At 45.0% G+C, this 26,176-nt stretch overlaps 1 protein-coding gene across 2 annotated transcripts in view; it reads left to right on the forward strand.

Annotated features, from left to right (window-relative positions):
- BRF1 (BRF1 general transcription factor IIIB subunit) overlaps positions 1–26,176 on the forward strand; it is a 195,972-nt gene that overhangs the window by 10,017 nt on the left and 159,779 nt on the right. For both annotated transcript variants that reach the window (XM_028744966.2, XM_028744875.2), the window contains exon 2: positions 878–955. In XM_028744966.2, the coding sequence (XP_028600799.2) occupies positions 878–955 (78 nt within the window). The remainder of the gene's footprint in view (positions 1–877; positions 956–26,176) is intronic.

Below are 26,176 nucleotides of genomic sequence, written 5' to 3' on the forward strand. Positions count from 1 at the left end.
TACTGATAATAGCGTACTCCAAAGCTCTGTATGAATCCCATTCAGTAGTTTGTTAAACACCACGGGGACAGAACTGAGGTATCATATTCTGGCTTGTTCTTAAATTGGTAATCATAGTTTGAAAGTAACAGGGAACATATTCTTAGAGGCTTCCTGATGTGTTTGCTTGCTACCTTTTGGAAGTTTGCTAAACCCCAAAGTACTACAGTAGTGAACATGCAGACTGACTTTGAAAACCCAATAAGAATCTTTGGAAATGTTTGCATGTACCCCCACACAGTTTTTCTCCCTACATAAAAAGGTAAGGTGTCGTCACACTCTGCAGCTTGCATGGCTGCCAATAGGTAGCTATGCCAGATGCAGCATGAGGAATAGCTGGCTGGCCCATGTAAGCTGCTTAACAGAGGGTGAGAAGACCCTTCACAGTTATTTAGCAAACTGCTGTGTGAAGTTCCTCTTCCTCCCTTTCAAACGGTTATGGGGTGAGAGAGGAGGGGCTTGGGGTGAGGTATGGGGGAAGGTGTAAAGAGAGTCTGGTTGGTCAGCTGTGTGGCAAGGGCAGAGAGATGGGTGGATGGAGTGGGTGAGCAGAGCAAGCAGTGATGGCAGCCCCTAGTAATATATATTGCACAACCTTTGCTCTGAGAGCCTGTTGCACTCTGTGATAGAAGCAGATGAAACTGCAGAAAGGAGAGCTCTTGAGTTCCCTTATGAGTGTTCTTGGGTCCTTAATCAGCATAAGAGGACCCTCTGTGTCTAGGACCACTGAAGTTTGTTAGATGAAACACTTACTAAAAGGGAGCCATCACAAGATTTATTGTAATACCTCCATTAATCTATAGTATTTGACAAGCTTTTTCTTTTTTGTTCCTTGCAGCGGCAGGAAAAACACAAACAGTTGGAGGATTTCACGTCAACTTGGGAAAGGAATCGCGGGCGCAGACTCTCCAAAATGGTAACTTGTTATAACTTATTTAAAAACTAAAACTAAGGGGAAGGCTGCTTTGCTAAATAGTTCTATCCTAAAACTATCATGGGTTTGTCAGCTACTGATTGTGGACGGCGTTTCAGAAAGGAGCAGCCATATTTGATGGACAACTATTCTCACATCTTCTTGTGTGATGTGTTCTGTTGGAAGAGGGGGTTTACGTCAGGAAAATGGCACAAGTCTGACTGATTGGATGGTGGCACTTCAGCCAAGCCTTCTTGTACCCAATTTTTCCAGTGCAGTCTCTGAGCCCCACAGGTTTTCTAGTGCTCAGTAACCTTGCAATAGAGGAAGCTTGTTTCCCAGGGCATTGTCTGAGAGCACATGATGCAGTTACTTTCCTGATGCCAAATGGGTGTGGATCTGTTCAGTTTCTGGATGGGAGACCACTTGGGAAACTTGTGTATTCTGCCTTGAGTGCTTTAATGGAAGAAAGGCAGGATATAAATAAATATAAATCAATCAATCAATCAATCAATCATTAGTGTGTAAAAGGTTGTTTTCAAGTTCAGGCTCCACAATATCTTTGTACTGAAATCTGGCAGATTCGTACTCCCCCATTCCCATTATTTATGATGATTCCAGACTCAAAATGGAATAGATGTATGCATTTTCTTACAATCTGTTCTGCACTGGCCTCCCGCAAAAGACAAACTATGTGCTTTGGGAAACAACACCTCCTGCCCAAACAGCCTTTAACATTGTTGTGAAATAAAATTACGAAAAGGGTGGGTCTAATGTAGGAACGTTACTCAGGCTAAGTAAGTCTTGGTCTCTTCGATAGAAGAAAGGCCGGACATATATTTAATAATAAATAAACCCTGGCTATTTCAACCCAACAAATGCTACTTATGTGCAACATCTGTTTATGGAGGCAGGCTTGTGCATTAGTGTCAAGAGCCAGATTAGACTCAGGGCCAGATTGAGACTTGGAGGGAGTGCTCTCCTGTTCAGTCCCTTTGCGTTGGAGAAGCTGGAGCTTGGACTGCAGGAACTCAAAGTTACTGCTCTGTTGACAAAGCAGGGGCAGAAGGCCAACCTCCCATATTTACATCAGATGTAGCTTTCATACTGTACACCGATCACATGGGCTGCTCTCTCTCTCTCTGTGCACATACTGCTTGGTATACCATGCCCATTGTGATGCGTACTTTATTTTTAAAATCCTATAGTGCAATTACTGTATATTTTAAAGCAAATTTATAGCATAAAATATATACTACGTTTAAAAATCACAATGGGCTGTTCTTCTCATTTCCTCTGTATTTTGAGCTTTCTTTAGGCAGTTTGACACTGCCGTTATTTTCAATGTGATACCCTTAATCTCTTGTAGACTAATCTTGGGTGTTGTCTGTTTTCTAATGTAAGAATTGGCTGATTTTTTTTTCATGAGTTCTTGCCAGCATGTCCTGTAAGGGTGCATGTAAACTGATTTTTCTCCCCAAAAGTTTAGTTTCATACTGCTCTGGTAGTTTCAGTAAGTCCCTTAAAATTGATAATTAACCATGCTGAGCAGTGGTCACCACAGCTAGCCCAAAGATGTTCATGCATGTATTTTTTAAATGCCTCCAAATAAAATATTAGCTGTGTTGTTTGGGGCTGATGGGTGTTGTAGTCCAGAATATCTGAAGGGCACTGGGTTGGCAAACACTGTCCTAGAGAGCCCCCTTGCTGCTGATTCCATGGCCAGACAATTTAAACCACTGGCAGGGAATTTGTGGTTTTCCAGATGTTGGACTACCATTTCCAAAATCCCTGAGCATTCACCATTCACTAGGGAGTGATGGGAGTTGGAGTGCAACAGCATCTGGTGGGCCACAGGGTCCCCGTTGCTGATCCAAAAATTACTCCAGCCATGTCGCAGCATCTCACAGAGAAGCAGCTTTTACTTAGCTAGGATTAGCATTTAAACAATTTCTTTGTTTTAAGAGTGTCTCTCATATCCCCAACAATGACTCCTAGAAGGAGTCCTTGAACGATGTATTTCACTTCTCTCCCTATCTCTCCATTCTGTCTTCTTTTGGCGACAGGGGCTGTCTACTCCATGGCACTATTAAACTGGAGTGCTTGGATTTAAGCTGGTTGAGTCCCACCAAAGTAAAACGGACACATGTCCCAGATACAGTGCTTGAAAGTAAAATGCTTTGCTAAACGGTTGTATAAAGAAGCAGACTGCTTGCAGAATTGTCTTCTTTTGTGGCTTAATCTGGGGCCGCCTTACTGACAGTGCATGGTGGGTATTCTCTTTCACTCGGTAGAAAGGAATGCAGACTTTAATCTGTGTAACAAGCCCTCCTCTGGCTTGCTGCCACTCTGTCTCTGAGAAACTCCTTTCCAGCGTGTGCAGCACTGTGCTGGCAGATTCCCCAGGTGCTGAAAGAACAGTCTGTATTAATGTACACAGCACTGGGGTGGATGAGGACATTCTTCCGACTTCGATGTGAAAAGCAGTTGGCTGGCCATTGTGCATAATCCCACCCCGTTCCTTTTTGGGCCAGGAGCAAATGAAACTGTGGGAACGATGTTGTAATTTTTGTTTTCACTGGCATTTGTTGACAAGTGTTTTGTCAGTTTGAAGTTCATGGAGCTTTGCCTGTTGACTTGAATATATAAAGAATACATATATATTTAAAGTAAAGCACTGCTGAAGAGTTGGTTCATGAGGAAGTATGTCTACCAGTGGAACCTGCTTTTTATTTTCAATCATTTGTCTTGTTAAATACAGTTTCCCTGGAAGGTTATGAGGAGTTATTCAGTCAGAAGATTAGTGATAGTGGACAGACCCTCTTGCAAGGAACTAACATTTGTGATATTCATCTGTAATTCCTAATAGCAGGCATTCTGGGGCACACTTTCAGTTGATGGGGGCAGAAGTTACAGCCAATGGACCTGGTCAGTGCCCTCCATCAACTGAATATGCACCCCTGAGGGGGAGCGGGAACCACAGAAGTGTGCAAGCAGCAACCTTAAGAGTTGTTAATGGGCTGCTTGAGACGTTTGGAATGGCTGCCTGAGAAAGGTGGTTAAGGTCAGAAAAGTGGCTGGGCATGAGAGTTGTGCCTCAGCATCCTTTGCAACATCAAATTTTTTTTACAGATCATGCACTCCTTCCTTGGCACCTTTGGCTCCCCCCAACAGCAAAAATATAGTTTAACGGAGTGTTCATATGTAACTTATTCTGAAGATATAAGGGTAAAAATAAGAAGTCAGTATAGGTGACTGTGACTAAGACTGATAACTGCTACGGTTGTGAATTGACTGCCAGTTGGCTGAGGCATTCTGAATTTTGTCTGTTCACTTAAGGCAGGCGTTGGGAACCTTTGGTCTTCCAGATCAGTGTTTCCCAACCACTGTTCCGCGGCACACTAGTGTGCCGCGAGATGTTGCCTGGTGTGCTGCGGGAAAAATTAAAAAATTGAAAGATTTTTTTTTTTTAAAGTCAAATTTTCGATTGGGGCGCCGTCACTAGATGACCCCTGGGGTTCCCTCCCTCCCGCTCTGCGCCTCCCTCCTCCTCCTCCTCCGGGGAGGCCCTTCCTGGCTCTCGGCCAAGGCTTGGCGGCTGCCACTCACTCACTCGCTCGCCCACCCGTCCCTCCATCCCTGCACCCGGCCTCTCCCCCTCCGTCCCCGGCGCGGGGGCTGCTGGGATCCGTAGTCCCCTCGCCCTTGGGCTCTGCGCCCGCGCGGGGTGCGCAAACTACGTTTCCCAGCGTGGCCTGGCGGGCCGGGCGTTTTGTTTGAAGCGCTCTTCTCCCGGCCATGGAATGAGCGCAGCGGCGGCGGCCGGGTGGGCAGGGGCTCTTCCGCGCAGACCCCGCGCAGCCTGCCTGCGCCCCCCGGAGATCGGGCGGCAGGATGGAGCCCGGGGATCCCTGCGGAGGCGGAGCGGCGGAGGCGGAGGCTGCCCCCCAGGTAGGGCTGCGTCGGGGGTTTTTTATTTTTGCAATGCTGCATCCGCGCCGGAGGGGATGCATCGGACCGCGGGGAGACCCCTTGGCGGGCGTGCAAGGCAATGCATGCGTGCAGGCGTTGCATGGAGTGCAGTGCAATGCAATGGCAACGCGGCGCCCTGCATGCATGCATGCAACTTCCACCGGTGCTCCGGACTTGGCAGGTGAGGGGGGTCCCCAGTGGGCGGCAGAGAGAGCCGGGAGGGCGAAGGGGAGCCGGGGGGGGAGCAGCGCTGCTCCCCGAGCCGAGCCCGGGGGGAAACTTCGGCGTCGTTGCGCCGGGTGTTGGAAGCGGAGGCTGGCGGGGGCCCCTCACCTGCAAAACCTGGTCGCCTCTCATATATTTCGTGCATTGCATTCATCGCCCGCTTTCTCCTCCAAGGAGCTCCCGGGGGCGCGCGTGGTTCTCCCCGTGTTATCCTCGCAACAACAGCCCTGCGAGGTGGGTCAGGCGAGTGGCCCAAGGGAGCACCCAGGGATTGTCCTGGCCAGGTGGGGTGATTTGAACCCTGCTCTCTGCCCGGTCTTCGTCCTCATTTAGCCCCCACATGTGCATGACTGTGCATGACTGAGGTTTTCCCCCCTCGTCTTGGCTATGGTGTGAGTCTGTGCTGTTAATTAATGGGGTTCTGCCTTCGGAGAAGATGAGCCAGCCCTCAAGGAGGTGATTATGTAATTTGCTAGCAATTCATGTCCCTCCCGGCGTGACGCTGCGCGCTGATGTCACGGGGCTGTAATGGTGGTGTGCCTCAAGATTTTTTACATGAAACAAGTGTGCCTTTGCCCAAAAAAGGTTGGGAAACACTGATGTTGCTGAACTTACTGCTCACATCATCCTTTGCCATTGGTCATGCTTGCTGGGACTGATAGAAGCTGTAGTTCAGCAACATCGGGAGGGCCATAGGTTCCCCGGCCCTGACTTAAAGAAAACCTGAGCGCCAAGTTGCAGTGCTGAAATTCAGACTAGGTCATTTGTCCTTCCCATACTGTTTATTGACTTTAAGTCTGCAAGCAATCACGTGCACACTTTCCTGGAAGTATGCTGAATAGAATTTGATTTGCTTTTGAATGCAATGGGACTTGCTTCTGAGTGCACATATTTTGGATTGCTTCAGCCCCCACAATAAAATATTTGAGGGGGCCGAGCCCCCCCCCAAGTTGATGGGCATATTCCCATTCATATGGTGTGTGTGCACTGTGTCATGTGATCAGTTATGTGGGGCTGGGCTCACCTGACCCCCCATAATATTTTATTCAAGTTGGCACCCCTGCTTTATGGGTATACGTAGAATTGTCACCTTAGAGAGGCAAGATGAAAATACTGCTTTAGCAAACCTCTGTTGTGCCCTAGCAATTTGCCAATTACCTGGAACAGAGCTAGTTGAGGAATCGGGTATGGGAGTGTAGAGAGGGAAACTGCCAGAAATTTTCTTTGATGATCATGAATTAGTGTTCATGGAAATGAATGTCAAGTTTCTGAATTGTAACTTGGGAAGGTAGTACGTTCTTACAATCTAGTGTCCGTCAGGCGCTCCATCTCAGGACCACTCCTTTAGAGAGCTAGCCTCAAGGACAGTCATACAGACAGGCTTCTGATGGTACAGATCAATGTAAATAGTTTTATTCAAAGCACTTCTTGGAAAATGTAGAAGAGGCAAGTATTTTATTTCTTACAGACTTGAAAGTCCCGTGATACAGCAAAGTGACTGAAATCAGCTTGCAAATCAGCTTGCAAACTGCATATTAAAATTCCACATCTCAACTTGTAATTCCCACTATGTCGAATTGCGCCACCTAGTATTTTCACAACCACCAGGACAATAGTGTTTGTGAGAGCTACAAGATGACCTCTCTTAGCTGTGTCTCCAGTTTACAACAAAACTTGGACACGTTTGTGCTAAGGCAGGGGTCGGCAAGGTTTACCTTGCTTGGGCCGGTTCACTCCAGCGGAGATCCCTCCCTGGGCCGGATTGCATGAGCGTGTGAATGCGCATGCCCATAGTTTTCGGCATCTGTTTCTGCTCAGGTGCGATTTTCGGCACTGCGGAAGCGAGTCCCCGCGCCATGCTGGGCAGGTTTAGTGCAGTGCGTGGGGACTCGCTGAGTGGGCGGCTCAGTTCGGGGGCGGCTTATGTGCCAGTTAGACGACCCCCGTGGGCCGCTTGTGGCCCATGGGCCTTAGGTTGCCTACCCCTGTGCTAGGGCCAAGGCTAGACTTAGGACAGACAAGTTCAAGAGGGTCGTACAGGACTTTAATTTCAAGAGGCGCACCCCATTGTCTCTTAAGACAGATGGATGCCGACTGCCAACAAATATGGAATAGGGATATTAATCCAGATTCACACCCCTATACAGTGGTGCCCCGCAAGACGAACGCCTCGCAAGACGGAAAACTCGCTAGACGAAAGGGTTTTCCGTTTTGGAGGCGCTTCGCAAAACGAATTTCCTTATGGACTTCCTTCGCAAGACGAAAGCCCATAGGGAAATCTCCGGGACAGCGGGGAAGCGCAGCGCGTCTTCCCCACTGTCCTCGGACCTCCTCCGAAGGCTGGCGGCGGGGCGGAGAGACCTCCTCCCGCCGCCAGCCTTCGTTTCTCCGCTATCCCGGATGGCTTTTGAAGGCAGGCGGGGGGGGGGAGCAAAGACTTTCGCCCCCCGCCGGCCTTCAGAAGAGGCTTCGCTGCCGCCCGCCAGCATTTTAAGATCGCCCCGGACAGCGGAGAAGTCCTCCGCTGTCCCGGGGTTTTTTAAAATGCTGGTGGGTGGCAGCGGAGGCTTCGCTGCCGCCTGCCAGCATTTTAAAATCGCCCCGGACAGCGGAGAAGTCCTCCGCTGTCCCAGGGTTTTTTAAAATGCTGGGGGTGGGAAGAAAAGCCCTTGTCCCCACCCTCCAGCCTTCAGAAGAGGTTGGGGGACAGACTGTCCCCGGACCTGGTCTGAAGTCGGTTTCCATAGGAACGCATTGATTGATTTTCAATGCATTCCTATGGGAAACCGTGCTTCGCAAGACGAAAAACTCGCAAGAAGAAAAAACTTGCGGAACGAATTAATTTCGTCTTGCGAGGCACCACTGTAGTTTTTACATGCGTTATATGTGATGGAATGATCTATGGTTAACAGATTCTTGCTTGCTTCATTTATTTGTTTAAGGAACTGGGTGTCCTGATAGTAAGTATTGGAATAACTTAATTCAGTTAGGTGCCTCCCCCCCCAAGCTGGCGTTAGTTCATCCTCACATTGTTATGTCATTCAAGGTGAAACAGATTTGGAGGAAAGGGAATTAAGATTTAATCTCAATCTCATATGTAGCGGTCAGTAATTTACCACTTAATTTAGCAGTTAACCCACCGTAAATTCCATCCCTCCCTCTCTCTTCCACCCACTTCATAGTGCTGGAATATATCATCAAACTTCCCAGCTTGTTTCTCCCTTGGGAAATGCTAATGATTTTTAACCTGTTTTTATCTTCCAGCCAGGTTATTTTTCCTGACTTTCTCTTCTTCAGATACAAACATTGAAACTCTTTTATTCACATCCTTCATCCTGGAATTCCCTCCGCTTCATTTTGGGCAATCTTTGCCCCTTGATTTCAAACTCCTCAAATCAGATCAAAGAACAGATCTGATGATTTATTGGATTTACATATGGCCTTCATACCAACGCACCCAAGGGAAGTTTACAATTTAAAGACTAAAACAAATGCATTATATAAAATGAAGATTGACACAGTCCTCTCATTCCAGCTGACTGGTAACCCAGTCAGATGAGCGTAATGATAATAATAACAATAACAATAATAATTAGCGTAATGATGATGTTGATAATAATAATAATAATAATAATAATAATAATAATAATAATAATCTGATGATATGTTTGATCCCTGGCCTGGGCTCCAGCCTACAATCTTATTGCATGTTCCTGATCTCTTGACCACTGTTAGTATTCATGGAACATTACATTTGTACCAGACCACTTAATGATGATGATACAGCTGAGAGAAATGAGTCATGTAACCAAAACAGTATGGAAAGTTTGTGCATACGAAGTGAAAAAATAATAATTTTTCTTATTTTCTTTTTCTTAATGCAAGTACTTTTCAAATGAATTGGCAGAAGCATTTTTACTACATTTCCCCCTAGAGTTGAATACTATGCAGAAATAAGAAAGCTATTCATTTGGTGAAATTGTTGTTTTGCTGCTGCTAATAGTTCTCTAATGGCATTTAGAAGTTGGTAATTTATTTGCAGACCTGAGTTCATAATGCTTCAAAACCATTGAACTGGTATTTCTTAATTAAGAAATACATCAGGAAGGTTAGATTGCTTAAAGCAAAATGGGAGAATTGCCGAATTGAAGCTGCAGACCATTCTGTAATTTTAAGAGCAAGGAAGGTTGGGGGCAAGGTGTGGGGAGAGAGGTAGCATAACTATAGGCATGGATTTGGAATGACAGAATCAGACAGACAGATGAAATTCATTCTTAGGGAGTCAGCAAAGTTGTCAAGTATATATAAACTGGTATTCATGGTTAATTAATCCATCTATCCTAATTTGTTGGAGGCAAAACATGGGCTGTGTAGTAATTTCTTGGGGATAACCTATTTCAGAAAACGGAAGAAGCAATGAGGAATATGACGGGTCTTGAATTGTTTCTGTCAAATACGGAAGGACTGGTGGAAGATGTGAAAGTTGCTGGCATCTTGAGTGGCAGTAATCCTAAGCGAGGGAGAGATAGTAGCAAAGTTGACAGTGAGAGTATTCGTGCAGAAAACGAGTTAAAAATATAAAAATACAGTTATTTAGATATGCACGCCCCATTGAAGCCGACGATTCTGAAATATGTTAGTGATCTCAGAACCATTCATTGACAACAGTATTTGGGAGCCCATGAAGAACTGACCTTCTTACCAGTAAAGCGATCCTTTTGGCTCTTCACAATCTGATTTTTCACCATCCTGAATAATTTGGTGTTACCTGCAAACTTTGCCCCCAGGACTGTAATACCTCAAGGACTGCTTCTCCCCATTTGAACCAACCTGAACCCTATAATAATCATCTGAGGCCCTTTTTCATGTGCCTCCTTCATAAGACTTCTGGAAGTTGGCAACCCAAGAACGGGCCTTTTCTTCAGTGGGTTCCCTCTCCCTAGGGTGGATCGCCTGGTGCCTTCATTACATATCTTTATGTTTCTCTGTAACCTGGCCTTTGGCTGATTGAACGTTCTTTGGCCTTTTAAATGTGTTTGTGGGAGGATGAGTTATTGGTTTGTTTTTGCATTGTTATGTATTTTGTGTTCTTATTTTGTATTTTTAGGTTGTAAACTGCCCTGTGATCTTTGGATGAAGGGCAGTATACAAACAAAACGAAAGCTTTAGAAGTAGGCAATATCCTGTGGACATTTGTGGGTGGTACTGGGAGAACCTGTTAATAATTTTGTATGCTTATTTTGATCTCATTTTGCAATATTTGCTTACTATGGATCTAAAGGGTGGGGTCTGTTGGCCAGAGTGAGGAACCCCATTGTTATGTCCCCACTTTTATTTGTTCTTCTATGAAAATCAAAGCATGGCTGATGTTGGTGCTGTCGTCAGTGCAGCCCCGGTGTTCCATTTCATATCCTACACACACAGTGATTATACACAGTGCTCTTTTCCTTGTATTATGCATGAAGTCAAAGCTAAGAGTCATAAAGCAATTTCTGTAAGCCCATTAAAGTGAGAGCTTTTTTCCCTGTAGAGAATTAGATGTGCAGCCTGTGTGTTGGCAAATTTAGTGGCAAATGGGGTTTGGTTGAAACTGTATTTAAAAACACAGTTAACAGCATTAAAACTCCTAGAGGGAGCTGTGTGTTGCACGTGACTGTACATTTCCAGCATGAGTAAAACGTTAACTCCGTGTGTGAATGCACACATGTCTGTGCCCATTGTTGGGAGCTTGTCTGAGCTAACAAAATACCTTAAGCCAACTCAAATTTTCAAGAAATTATTGCTTTGTATGGCTTTAATGCTGAATAATACAGTGGCGATCTACATAAATAAATAGCTGGGGGACCCAGTATGTTTCAAGATGTATCTATATCTTTACTCTTCATCAGGGTAAAACGAAAGCAACGACACACATTATGTCAAGCTGGTGCCCACTTAAAGAAATCTTAACTGATGAATTAGCCAAATTCCTGTGATTAATCAGTTAAGGGAATAATCCTATACACAAGAAGCTCTCATAAAGCATCTCAGTGTAGATTAAGCCAGCATAAAGTACACCAGATCCAAACTTGTTTCACAAGTGGCAGAGGGAAAAGAAGCCTTTAAAATAGGGTTGGTGTTACACCAGTGTGTTTCCACAGCTAAAGTTACACCAGGTTGCCAAGCACATGACCAAGCTGAACAGGCTTGGGATCTCACTGATGGGGAGTTTTGCCAGCGCAGCCTGGCTGCATTAGAAACCTCCTGGCTCAGCCAGCGATCCACTAGATCAGTGGTTCCCAATTGGCTAATTACTGAGGACCCCCTATTTCTTAAAAGCCAAGCTACGAGCCCCCTACTTTTGAAAAATTTGATAACTCTATGCACTAGCATACCTAGGGGCCATGGGGTGGGGCACCCTGGGCAGCAATTACATTGGGGATGGCACGTCGGGGCCCAAGGTGACGTGCTAGTCCAGAGCTTGGTGCGCTGCTCCCAAAAGCAGTGCAGCCCAGGGCTGGGCTCTTAGCACGCTGAGCTGCTGCATCCTCCCCGGCCGCCAGAGGGTGGCCAAAAAGGATGCAACTGGCATGCACTGGCCCCACGAGTGGCTGCACTGGTTTTGCAGGCTGTGCTCAGGCAGCGCACGAGCACTGTTTCCCACTCAGTGGCCCTCCAGGTAGAGGGTGCTGGGAGGGACACAGTTCTGGCAGCATGCCCTGCCTCAGCTCGCCCCACGCCCATAGGCCCCGCCCTGCCCCGCCCCAGCCGTTATATTCTGATATATCACGATGTCTGAAATTGGAGATCACAGAGCCTAGGACTTGTCGATCAGAAGGTTGGCAGTTCGAATCCCTGCAACGGGGTGATCTCAGTCCCTGCTCCTGCCAACCTAGCAGTTCGAAAGCACGTCAAAGTACAAGTAGATAAATAGGTACCGCTCCGGCGGGAAGGTAAACGGCGTTTCCGTGCGCTGCTCTGGTTTGCCAGAAATGGCTTAGTCATGCTGGCCACATGACCCGGAAGCTGTACGCCAGCTCCCTTGGCCAATAAAGCGAGATGTGCGTCACAACCCCAAGTCGGTCACGACTGGACCTAATGGTCAGGGGTCCCTTTACCTTTACCTTTAACTTTCCTGCTGACTGAGAAAAGCTGCTCTGCCTCAGTGCCAGGGGAAGGTAGTGCCGCAGTGCCTTGAAGTGAGGGCAATCAGCTGCCCTGTTCTCCATCCGCGTGAGGGCAAGGCAGTGCCTTACAATTGTCTACCCTGGTCTCCCTCAGTGTGAGGGAAGGCAGCTCAGATCAGCAGTGTTATTGGCTGAGATCATCTTGAGATATCAGCGGTGCCTTGAAATTGGCTGCCCTGCTCTCACTCGCGTGAGGAGCAATGTATTGTTGCATATTGCCAGGTCAGAATCATTATTGCGGTGTGATTTCAAAACCGATTTTGGCCAATGTATTGAAAAACCACACAGTGCTAAAATAGACCATAAAATTGTGGTATTAACATGCAGAAATGACAAAAATTAGTGGGAGGGGAGGGCAAGGGATGGGGCTGTGGACCCCCTGGGTGCGTTCTGGACCCCTAATTGGAAACCACTGCACTGGATCCTAACCCTGCTGAACCTGGTGGGTCTTGTTATAGGATTACTCCTTTAATCAGCATAACTGCGCATATGAATAAAACAGTGTTTCTGAAGAGCACACTCCCTTTGATTTTAGGTAATGCACTTATCAACATTTTCAAAAGCAGGGGCTCTATGTCTTGGCTTTTGAAAAACAAGGGGCCCCGCAGTACTTAGCTAATTGGGGACCACTGCATTATTGGGGGATTAATGGATTGTCTTTGTCTTTGTCTTTATTATGTATTTTGTGTGTTTTTCTATTGTAATTTTATGTTGTGAGCCACCCTGAGATCTACAGGTATAGGGTGGTATACTGATCTGATAAATAAATAGTAAACTGCCACAAGAGCTGCTATCTAAGAAGAGGCATTCCCTCTTGAGTGAGAGAGGAGGAACGTCTCCTCTAAGAAGGTGTCTGCCACCTGTATTTATTTTTAATGGATCCATGGACTTCCAATTGACCAAAAGGCATTTAAGCGGTGAATCAGCTGTACATTGTGGGTCTAATTATGTCTTGTGTTTTGTCTCTTGGTAGGATTCCTGATGTAGAGCACTGGTTTTCCAGCTATTACTTCAGTGTAATTTTGAAGCCTTTTTCCACGTTGTTGCTATGTTTTATGCTTTATTTTGTGTGCAACCCTCTTGTCGGATTATATTCATATAAAAGCGGTGCCTCTTTACAAGTACTGTAAATTGATATTCCTTGAGTGAAGGACACTCATCTATTCAAGCTTAATTTGATTCCTTTAGATTTGTAAGATTCTGGGTGGGTAGCAAATTCTCTCTGTTGCTCACATGCACAGTTCAGCTCTCTAATCACTGCTGCCAGGCAGCTGAAGACTCTGAAGAAAGATAGAGACTGCCTGGGAACATTGCTTAGTTGGTTGGTTATGTCTACTTTATTTTATTGCAAGGCTCAGATTTTATGCTAACATATATATATTTTAATCAAACCTGTCCAGTTACTGTAGGCTAAGTGCCTCCGGTGGTGTCTCCTGGACTTTAAACATAGGTGATTGTTAGCTTATGATACTTATGACAACAAAGGACTTGTTAATGGGAGGGCTATTGCTGTACAGTATATTGAGTCAGATCATTGGTACATCTAGCTCAGTATTGTCTTCACTGACATGCAGCGGCTCCCCAGGACAAAGCTAAATGATGAAGCAGCCACCAGGTGACCTTTCCTGGGGTGGGAGATTCTGAAGGCCGGCCTGCCCCGCTCTTGCTTCTGAACCTTTCTCCAGCTTCACTGCTTGGATAACTCTGAGGTTTCCTCTGAGTTTGGAGATTTCATATTGGTTGGAACTTTCCTCTAAATACAAACTGAAGCTGAGTTTCTGAGGATGTCAGATTAGGCACCAGGTATACTGTATGTGTTTTGAATTATGGTGCTGGAGGAGACTCTCAAGAGTCCCATGGACTGCAAGAAGATCAAACCTATCCATTCTGAAGGAAATCAGCCCTGAGTGCTCACTGGAAGGACAAATTGTGAAGCTGAGGCTCCAATACTTTGGCCACCTCATGAGAAGAGAAGACTCCCTGGAAAAGACCCTGATGTTAGGTGTAGCAGGAACCCCACCACCCCAATCATTCTGTTTGTACAAACTTCACACACACACACTCACACACACTACATACGCCACATTTCTGTTATAAATTCATAGAAAATAAACCATACATCGGATTTGCACTGTTCCATTTTTATTTTACTCCATATGACAAGAACTATCAAAGGGGGGTGACTTGGTCCTCATCAGCCATAATCCCTTCACCGTCTCAGCACATCCACAGGAGCCCTGCCCAGATGATCCCCAGACAGAAGACAATCAAGATCACAAAGAACTTGCATATGGGAGTGGATTCAGCATGGACTGAAACAAAGGACAATGATCAGATCTTTCCTCTGGGGGCAGGAAACTGCAAACTCCCCTTTGTCTCCTGGAAGTGACTCATGGGGAGGGGGGAAAGGAGGAACCAGCCAGGTGACAAGACACTCAGGTTACCACCAACTCCTCCCTCAACCCCTCCTTTCTGTAATGTATGCATGATGTTTCTGGGGGTGGGCTTGACCTAAAAGGTAAAGGTAAAGGTACCCCTGCCCATACGGGCCAGTCTTGACAGACTCTGGGGTTGTGCGCCCATCTCACTCAAGAGGCCGGGGGCCAGCGCCGGAGGAGGAGGAGGGGAATTTCAAAAAGTTTTTATAAGACCTTGCACACTATTTTTCTGGGTCTTTCCTCTCACCTGCAAGTGAGGGGAGCACCCTGTCGCGACAGTCTTTCTTCAATAAAGACCAAGCCTACAGGATGCTGATTTGCTTCAATTTACTCTGGTTGGTGTCTTTACTTTTTGTCCACGGGAGCCCTCAGATTTTTCCGGTAACATAGGAAAGATTAAGGGCACAAGAAGAAGGGGACGACAGAGGACGAGATGGTTGGACAGTGTTCTCGAAGCTACCAGCATGAGTTTGACCAAACTGCGGGAGGCAGTGGAAGACAGGAGTGCCTGGCGTGCTCTGGTCCATGGGGTCACGAAGAGTCGGACACGACTAAACGACTAAACAACAACAATACTGTATGTGTAGTAAATGTGAGGACCAGCAGTGAATTTTTGCTTCTTTCTACGTTGTACTAAGACACTCCTAAAACGAGCTCTTTGGTTGGACAGAGGAAGCTGTCTTTGTCCATTGATCCATCTATCTCACTATTGTCTATTTTACATGATCCTGCAGTAGCTTGCCAGGATTTCAGACAGGACTCTTTCCCAGCCCTACATGGGATCTCTTGCAAGTAAAACACATGCTTTGAACACACCTTTAGCCCTTATTTAAGCTGGGACAAGCTTACTTTTATTCCATGCTGGTAGAGGAGTGTTGTAATTCCTACAAGAGAGGGTGTATCATGGAGCAGGATATAGTGACTGTACTCAGTAACTCCCGTTCTTTGGTGCGTAGGGGAAGACCTGAGATGTACAATAGTTTGCTGGCGTTCAGAGACAGGGCGGCTATGGAGGACTGATGCCACTGCCAAAATAGCCGCAGCACACACCTTGCATTAGTGACCACTTGTTTGTGATTCCCTGTGCACTAGTCTGTAGGCCAGAGCAGGGAAGGGGAAGGAGGAGATAATATCTGATCCACCTCCATTAACCCTTCTCAGCTTGCTTTGTAGACATGGCAGGTGTTTTTGCCAGTGGTTTCTGCAGTGTGTTTCCACAGTGTGCCATTTTCTCACCCAGGTCTGTTGAGCCATAGCATTTTTTCTCACGCTGGATGCACTTTTCTCTCTTCATTATGCTGGGAGTCTACAAAATAAAACATTTATTTTGGCACCATATCCCTGGAAGGAGCTTCTCTTGAAATTCTGGGCTGGAATTGACTCGGCGTTCTAACGGTGCCTGTGCATATGTGAGAAACGGAGGGGGAAGAACGCAGCCACGGCACTTGCAACCCTTCCCTTTTGAAGGGGAAGGAAGGTATTTTGTGTTCTGTTCTTTGGCTTGAGTTCACGCGAGTGGGAGGATTTGTAGAAATGTTCTGTTTATTAGCTGTTTGCAGCAGATGAGTAAGTGCAGTTTTTGTTTGAAATTGCTGCAGCCTTATGCAATTTTTCTTCATCATTTGTGCTGTGAAAATTACAGGAGGGGGAAAAATATATCCCAGTCTCAGATTGTTTCCGATTCCAGATACACAGAACTGTCTCCACTCGTTTGTGCTGCCTCTGAATGCCAGTTGCTAGGAATCACAGGTGAGGAGAGGAGTGCTGTTGCACTTGTGTCCTCCTCCTAGGCTTCCAATAGGCCTCGTGAGAAGAGGATGCTGGGCTTAAAGGGCCATTGGCCTGATTCATCAGGCTGTTCTTATGTTACATTAAGTTTATATGCTGTTTAATAAAAGCAACCCACTGAGCCTGTATTTTCTTGTTCCTTTAATGCCACACACACAAAGGGACCTGCAAATTACGGGCTTGGGAGCCTCATTCTAGTTTCTACTAGCTGGCTGGAAAGTCCAGGTCCACCTTGATAGCACAATAACATTTTATTAATTTATCAATACAGACAGGGATATTGACTTTTTGCCCCTCAGTACCTCTGCCGCCACTTAGCAACTCCTTTGCGCTGTATCATTATGTGAAGCTGATGGCTCACAGAATCGTAGAGTTGGAAGGGATCCCAAGGGTCATCTAGTCCAGTGTTCCCCAACCTTGGGCCTCCAGCTGTTTTTGGACTACAATTCCCATCATCCTTGACCACTGGCCTTGCTAGCGAGGGATGATGGGAGTTGTAGTCCAAAAACAGCTGGAGGCCCAAGGTTGGGGAACACTGATCTAGTCCAACTCTGTCTCCAGGCAAACCCACGGATGAGTCAGGGGGAGTCTGACAGTTGTCCCAATCCTTCCCCACTGTGCCCACAAGCAGTGACTAGGTATGCCTGCTTGTGGTAGTCGGGGTGCAGTGACGGCCAGCCTTCCCCACATGCTCACTTACCTAGCAGCAGTGTTGTAATGGGCCATCCTGGAAGGGGAAACTCCTTGCTCATCAGTGGGCTTACCTGTCTGTGCTGTTGTAATGGATTTGTCCAAGCCTGAACGTCCATGCATCAGTAGAGGGGGAAGTGGCTGTGGGGTGGGGTGTTGCAGGGTAAAAAAGCAGGCAAGGGGAGGGTTGAGCTCTGTTTTCTACCCACTTCTGAATCTGCTTTGCCTAAAAGCAGCATCCATTAGGAGTTTTATTATATGTGTTTGCAAGGAGCATGTAGTTCATCTTTCAAGAGCGAATGGTTTCAGTCATTGCAATCCTTGTTCTTGAAGCTGGAAGCTGATTTGGAACAGTTTGAGGGTTATTCAGGAGGTCCTTTTGTTCTGAGGTGCATGATCTTCTTTTGCAGCTTAACACATTTTTTTTTATTAAGAATTTTTATTTTCTCTGAAAATTTCCAGTCTTGGGAATCTTTTGTGCTAGAACAAAGGGAAGAAAAAGGCATGATGGGGGCTGCCTTTTAAAGGGAAATTAACCAGTGCAGAATACAACAAAGCTGTGGGCTAATTATAGTCAAATCAGTTGATTTTTTTTGTTTTTTGTTTTTCTAAGAAGCTGCACTGCACTCGTGAGGCTTATGAATCTTTTCCACAAACCAAAATAAGCGAGGAGCAGGGAAAGGCTATATAGCTAAATCATTCAGATTCTTATTAACACAAAATGCACTGTGTGTAGTTGGTGATTGTTGCATGAAAACAACAGGAATTTAAGGAAACGTAAGCTCTGGGCGTTGTGGTTTATCATAAGCATTGAGCATCTCCTTTGCCCGGTTTGCACAACATTATGCCAAGGTAGAACTCATTGAGACCATGTCGTGTGAATGTGCGGCAGAGATGCTCACATCTGCCCTGATCATCCCCAGTCCTTTTTACTGCTGTGCTAAGCCAAGGGCTTTGTGCTTAAATTGTCTCCTATTAGCCATGAGCTGTAGCCCCTGTTGATGATCAGTTAGGAGGCAGCTTACCCATGAGTCCTGGTTTGGACAACATGTGAAGCCAAACCTTGGCCTTACAGGGAGGTGCCACTGCCACTGCAACTGCGTGGAGATTTTTGGGCACCAGGTTGGTGACTACAGTTTAAAAGCCTCTGCCTTAGTCCATAGTTAATCCCATTTCCATTTCCACTGTGTGTGTTTCTCCTTCTTGAATATTGGGACAAGTGAATTGTTGGAAGAGCAAACTATGGCCTTTTCAAATGTGGAGGGTTTTTTGGGGGGTGTTATTGGGTTGGTGTTGTTATTTTGATTATGGATTTTGTGGTTTTATATTTTGATCTTATTCTATAAACTGCTCTGAGACCTGCGGGTATAGGGTGGTATATAAATTCAATAACCTACAACAACTACAGTCAAGCAAGGTAGTTGACATCATAGAGTTGTAGAATTGTAGTACAGTGGTACCTCGGGTTACATACGCTTCAGGTTGCAGACTCCGCTAACCCAGAAATATTACCTTGGGTTAAGAACTTTGCTTCAGGATGAGAACAGAAATCGTGCTCTGGCGGCAGCAGGAGGTCCCATTAGTTAAAGTGGTGCTTCAGGTTAAGAACAGTTTCAGGTTAAGAACGGACCTCCGGAACGAATTAAGTACTTAACCCGAGGTACCACTGTATTAGAAGGGACCCTGAGGGTCATCTAGTCTAACCCCTGGCGAATAGATATTGTGGTGACTGTAATCTAGATTTAAGCTTATATATCTGAGTTTCTAATACTGGAAGGTCGGTAATACTTTTGGAAATGAGAAAGCTAATTGACTAATTGAGTCACCATGGAATTTCTTTTTAGAGCAAATTTTGTTTTAGTCCTATGTAATGCAGACAATGTTTTCAAGAAGTTTTAGCTTCTGCAGTCTTCAGTAGAACATACGAAGAGCCCTGCTGGATCAGGCCAAAGGCCCATCTGGTCCAGATGCTTATGCAACGGCACTCGGCCCACTTGTGATTTACCAGCAACTGGTATTGAGAATCATACCGCCTCTGTCTGTGGAGGCAGGACTATTGTTTTTAATAGCTTTCTTTTTTATCTTGTATTTCTATTTGTGTATTTTCCAATGATATAAATAAGTGCTTTCCTAAGAGCACTGCCAAGCTCTGGTTTAAGTCAGAGTCGTTGAAATAAACCTCTGGGAAATTTGGGGAGACCAAAGGCTGAGATTCTGATGGAAAGGCCGGCAAATGGTCTGTAAAATGGTCTTAGGCCCAGAGCAGTCATAATGCTCCTGATTTCCTAACTATGGTTAAAAGACTGCGATTGTCCAGAGCAATTCCCCACTCCTTTTACTTTTATTCTTTGCTTTGTTAACTTCGCTCTTGCGTTGATATGAGCACTGATGAAAACCGTAGTTAACACAAAAGACAGTTCCTGCAAATATCAAGGACTGAAACTGTAGTTTAGGGAGGGGGAACTGTGACTGTCTATACGTTGTTCCAACTTCCACCATCAAGGTCAGTGGTCAGGGAAGTTGGGAACTATAGTACAGTAACAACTGGAGGGCCACAGGTCTGCAATAACTGCTGCAGTTAAAAACGTGAAGGGCGTAATTGATGTGGAGGTGAGGTGAAGTTGTGTGCTCCCGGATTGCAAACCATGATTCTCAGTGGGCCTGATTTACTCTTTGATATGATAAGCCATTTTAGGCGAAGACTGCATGATTCTTAAAGAGGTGGCTTTGGTTCCTTGGTTCCTTCATGTGCCACCGTGCCCATCTTGCAAAGCCATACAAAAAACTTAAATTAATCTTAAAATTAGTGGGAACGAGGATAATGTGGAGCCCCAGTAGTCTGTTTTCGCTTGTGGCAAGATAGAGCACTCAGATTATGAGATTATTAGATAATCTGGTGCTGTTCATTTGGGGAATGCACCCTACAGTTTAAGAAACCACAAGCTAAGTGGATGGTGCTGATGTGGTGAGAAGATCTGTAAAAACTTTGGGGACAACAGTACTTAATTAAAACAACAACAACATATATATTCATGCATTCATATATAGTAGTATTTTAAATGCCATCATCCATGCTTCCCATTATAAACCTCTTTCTCTCATCCATTCCTGAACCAGGGTATCTATATAGTGGAGACAAACTGTCTACAGCTGTATATGATGATAGTGTTGTTGCACATAACCTCCCCGCACAATCTTTAGCCAGATTTACCTAGCGAGAGACTTGACTATTGTGAATAAACACTGCTCTTTGCAGATGTTTCTACTTCAGTAGTAGTGGATAAATGATCTTTGAAGGCATAGAATGTTGCTCACTAATAGGACTTTGTATAAGGTATGTCCTATGGGGCACCATTTTCAGATTTAGATATACGTTGAATAAGTGTCTGCTCTGAAGTGTGACTCCAAACAGGACCAATTAGAATGCTCCTCCAAGCAAGGCTCTAGATCAGAAGATGACTGAAGCAAAAGACAATGGCTTGGGGGCTGTGAAAAGTAATTCAGTGCCCTGATGAATAACTTATGTCTTGAAGGAAGGATCAGACAATTCCTCGGCTCGGGAGCAATGCCTATCTTGATGCATAAGATGGATGTGCTGTTGGCATGGTGTTTCAGAAGTTGGCATAATTCTAGTATATCCTAGTAGAAGAATCCTCACAAATATGTAAAGAAACCAAAGCAAACCTGATATGGTAAAATATATTGTATGCCTTTTTGGAGATATGTTGGAATTCTGAGACTTTGACTCGCATACCACCACCTTGCAGTGTTTCCTGCTGCAACTTTTATTTATTTAAGACATTTTTAATACTGTTTAATTATTCACATTTCTAAGTGGTATGCATAAACACAGTTTACAGAAAGGGGGACAGTAAAACCATGAAAATTGACTATAAGATGCCTTCTGGAACAAGAAAGTCTTTTGTCACGTGCCTGAAGTTCAGCAAGGAGGGTGTCTGTCTAATCTCTGTTGGAATTGAATTCCACAGGCTTGGGTCCACTACACTGAATGCAAGGTTTCTAATAGTTACGGGTTGTGCATCTGAGCCATCAGAGCTGTGTATTTTTCTGCTGGGACAGAGCTCTTATTCCAGCCAATCCATATGTATTTTGGTTGCAGCAAGTGGAGGGAAAACAGGGCTCACTCTCATACTTGTCTTCCATCCTAGATTGGCATGCCAAACATTTTAAAATTACAATGTTTTGCGCGTTGCCTTAGATACACCTGTGGAAGACGATTGATCAACACCATCATTATTAATAACAATCTTATTACCTGTGAGCGTTATCTTCTATGGTTGAATTGTTTCCTGAACTGTGGATGGTCCCAATTTTTTTGTTCACAGCAGTTCCCCAACCCCCAAATTACATCTAGCCTTGGTTTGCAGTCAAAGTATGTGGTTTCCACTGATATTATTCCTCCTCCCCTGCCCCACTGATAGCCTGAACTTCAGAGACACTTGGAAGGCAGTGAGAAAGAAACCACATTTTATCTGAGTGTCTCTGTAGTACACTGTCAGGTCAGGGATGGACCCCCGCCCTTCTCCTGAGCCTGAAGGGAACTTGTCCCTGATGTTGTAATGAGCTTCAGAGGTGTGTGGAACCAGTGAGATTTCTGACTGTCCCAGGCCCATCTCAGAAGCTTCCCTTCGACTTTTCCTCTTCCCTCAGGAAGGTTGCGGGTTGCAGTGCATCCTCTCAGGAAACTCTCCATGGTAGGTTATAATAGGTACTAGAAGTTAGCAACAGGTCCAGGGTTACCCAGTGAGGTTTATAGCAGAGTTCGGATTTGAATGAATGCCTCCCTGGTCAAAGTTCATTACTCTACCCACTTACTCTCAGTGAACAGCTGGACATGCTATGTACCCCAATGCTCGATGCTAGCAGAAGCCCTGACCTTTTGTTTTGAAGTTACTGAGGTGCAATATATAAAGCGCTTTTCATGGCCCCCGAGGACAGGATTTTCTCAAAAGTCTGTGTTGGCTTTTCTAGGCTTACTGACTCTCACCTTAATTGGGCTGTTTCTCTGCCCTGGTCTCCAGTCGGGGGGGGGGGGGGAATACACTTGATCTTTTGCTGTCAGTGCTGTCACTCCTTAAAGCTGTAATTCCCCGTTATGATTGCTGCTTAGTTTCCACACCCTTCAATGCATAGTGGTTGACAGATTGAAGCTCTCTGGGCCTGCAGGGAATACAGCTTTATTAACCACTTGAGAGAGAGCTCATTGGAGTGAAGAGGATGATCCGGAGGCTCTAATCTAGGCGTCCTGTTGATGAAGCCTTGCAGTCTTGCTGAATTGTCTGTTGTGCTGATGTATTGAGGTGTCATCACACCGTCACAGTGCAAACGTAGTTGCGTGTTTCAGATTCCTACGAAACACTGAACTTGAAGCACTGCTGGTCTGAACTCGGCACTCGGTAGCTAATAGCATGTTTCTATTAATTCATTTCACAGCTTCTCATTATATGAGGCAGGCCTGTACTGGTCCTTCAGCAAGTTAAAATTATCTCCCCTTTTGATTATTAATGCAAGTGTTCTTTCGTGGTGGTGAAGGTGAAATCAGGGTTTGGGATTCTACAGATGGCCAGGCCACCTGGATCTTCTCTTAGGGCCTGTTTAGTTGGTGTGCCATGAGCCAGGAATGCAAAACTATTTCAGTTTTCTGGAAACTGGTTCCACATTTTTATCACCTGCCCTGCTTGGACAGCAACTAAAAAGGACAAGCTAAAACGAGGAACGTGTAAAGGAGTCCAAACTCTGCCAAAACAAATGTAAACGGAGACAGTTGTAAGTGAAAGTAGAATGAGGAACGTCGTGCTGAATCACTAAAACAATAAACAATTACCTTTAATACACCAAAAGCAGAAAATAGGGAGCAAATTGGGACATTAGATGAAAAAGATGTGAAAAGATGACATACCGTATTTTTCCGTGTATAAGACGCAGGTTCCCCCCCCCCTAAAAAATAATGTCCAAAATTTGGGGGCATCTTATACATGGGGGCCATCTCCCCCCATTTTCTTAAATCGGAGTCCCCCAAAATAGGGGGCATCTTATAGACTGAAAAATACGGTAATTCGTATAAACAAAATCACTTTGCCGTCATTGGGAAATGGTTACTGGTGACATAATGTGCTTGAACTTTCAATGTATGCCACGCTATATTTTACTCACTCACTCACTCACTCACTCACTCACTCACCCGCCCACCCATACCCCTAGTCCAAAGGGCTGCCACACAGTTTACAATCTACAAAATTAAAATCGCACTGTTTTGCTTGTAGACCCAGACAGAAGAAAGCAGTGTTTCATTATACTCCAGTGCTAAATTACGGTATTTCTTATTCCCCTGAGCATAGGGGAAAAGAAGGGTTTACTAAGCATTACAAAACTGGTATTGAGAAAGTGCTTCTGTTTAGGAATTAGCACGCAGCCTGGTGGGCATAATGTAGTAATCATAGTATGTATTTCTGCTGTTGGTGCATGTAGTGTATGCACACTGGGAAGCTCCAGCTCATTGCAGCTGCCTGCCATATCTGTATGTAGCAAAATACATGGAATCATAGAACTGCACATGTATGTGATTATTATTTACATGCTGGTTGCATGCCAGTTCCAGCTTTGTATTGCTTTTCATCTCGCAATTTCATAACGTTTGAAGCAGCCACAAGAGAATCAGCTGCACTGTGCCCTGCAGGAGCAACTTCTTTTGGTGTATGTGTGTGTGGGGTTAAGATCAGAGTACGGATTATGTTTGTTAAAGAGGCTTAGGAATTAAAAATAATGGTGGGTGCACTATGCTCCTTTGTAGGGAAATTAAAAACATAGTTGCTGATTAACCTGCACATCCCATTTTAATTATAGCCAGGCACAGCCTGTTCAGGATAGTTAATTTATGTGGGTTAGAGACCAGTGCAGCACTGGCACATCTGCAAGCAATTTAATTTAATTTAATTAGCAAAATGGTGCTAGATTGGGCATTTGGCAATTGGGGTTTGGGATTGGCAGCACTATGGGCATTGCTCATGTCAGAAGACGGCACTAACAAAGTCTAGTTTCTCGCAGTTCAAAAATGATGCACGTACAGACAAGCATACAGAGAGAGAGACACCAGGTGGTTCTGTGAAAGCTTGGTTGGCTTTAATCAAAACGATTCATTGTGGAAAAAGTCCCATGAATAATTCCCCATGTTTCTGGCACCAGCTTTGATCTGATTCGGAGTACACAAGGCACTTTTTAGATGACATATTAAAATTATATATGTGAGCTTTGTCGGCAACAGTTTTATCAGCTTGGATTGGAAAAGCAAGATCTTGAGCATCCTGTGTTGACCAAATAATATTTAGTACAGTTCAGGAATCGAGATATGTCTTTCTCCACATTTCTAGTCAGTCTCATCAAATGCAATTTGTAATTCCCAGGGCAAAGTTCACTTCCCCTGTTTATAACTGGTATAACACAGGCCAGGATTGGGTTTCTTCAAACAAATTTGGTAGGCAATGCAGACGACAGAGAAAGCCTAGTGAATGTATTATGGGGGATGTTGAGTTTATAGATTAATGTATCCAGGGAAGGGATGCAGCATACTGGTAGATCTTACTTTTAGATTTAAAAGGTTCCAGCTTCAATCCCTGGCATCTTCTGGTAAGGGCTGGAAAGGATTTGTGACTGAAATCCTGGAGAGATCCTGCGAGACAGGCCAGGCATAGGGAACATGTTCCTGGATTTCAACTCCCATAAGCCCAGCCAACATGGGCAATGGTCAGGGATGATGGGAGTTGGAGTCCTATAATATTTGGAGTGCCTCTGTTTCCCAACCCCAGTATAGTCCCTGGTATAAAGGATCAGTGGTGTAAAGCAGATTTCTGAGCCCTTATGAGCACAGCTTTTAGATCATATAAAATATTACTGGTTGTGGTGGAAGGTTTGTTATCTTGGCCCCTTGGACATAGGACCCATATGGAAGGTTGCGTTATGAACCCTATAAGAGCTTATCTGTCATATGCTGGCTACTCTCTCCTTAGCCTGGTGTTATAGGTGCTTCGATAGGCAGTCCGGAAGAAGAAGACAAAGTAATGCACATGGACACAGTGTTTTCATTTCCCCGACAAGTCTGGTGTTGTCATCATGTGCTTAGCTTAAACTGTTGAACAAGCCACATGGCAAACTTCTCTCCCTGCATGGAAATGTTATTTGTTTCTAATATCCCCATGAAACTTTAATGTTCTGCATGTTTCCTGTAACAACACATGGCAGAAACATTTTTCTTACATATTGAACCTATGCTCTACTCATTGGCCGGTCAATAAATACCATACTTACTTTACCCTGTTCTTCTATAACTGCTCTCCTTCAATTTGGGCTTGTGCTCTTGCCACAGTTTCCTGCAGCTGAAGTGTTTATTAGCATGATGTGCCTGTGCTATGCTTTCCACAACTGTATCACCAGCTGTGTCATATCCTCTTATGAGTCATCTTTCTAAAGGGCTTCAAACAAAGCAATAAGGTGCATCCGTCTTCTTGAAGCCACAACTTAATCTTTGTAATCTGGCAGCTGAGCTCTCCTCAAATGTGATTTGCAGGAAGCACTTCCACAGCAGTGGCAAACTTAGAGGGCACATCTCTTTCTATGGCCAGATTTCCTCAGTTGTGGTTTTGCCTTGTTTGCGGTCAGGGGACCTGCATGAGCAAGAATGTGCTTTGCCAGGTTTTTGGTGAACTGAAAACTTTTACTTTTCTTTCAAACTAATGTGGAATGTCTTCTGTCTGCAATTTTGAGACATGCACCCTTACACTGAGGGGCATTGTTCACTCTCTTCTTAACAAACCTTTGGCTTATCTGTTTGAAGCCATGGGTGGTGGTGGAATCACACAATCTGGTTTTGCTTTTTTGGGAGCAGTGGGGAAATAGACAATTGGGGGGGACGGACTGAAATGCAGGCTTAT

Source organism: Podarcis muralis, chromosome 1 (genome assembly GCF_964188315.1).
Source record: "Podarcis muralis chromosome 1, rPodMur119.hap1.1, whole genome shotgun sequence".
NCBI lineage: Eukaryota > Metazoa > Chordata > Lepidosauria > Squamata > Lacertidae > Podarcis > Podarcis muralis.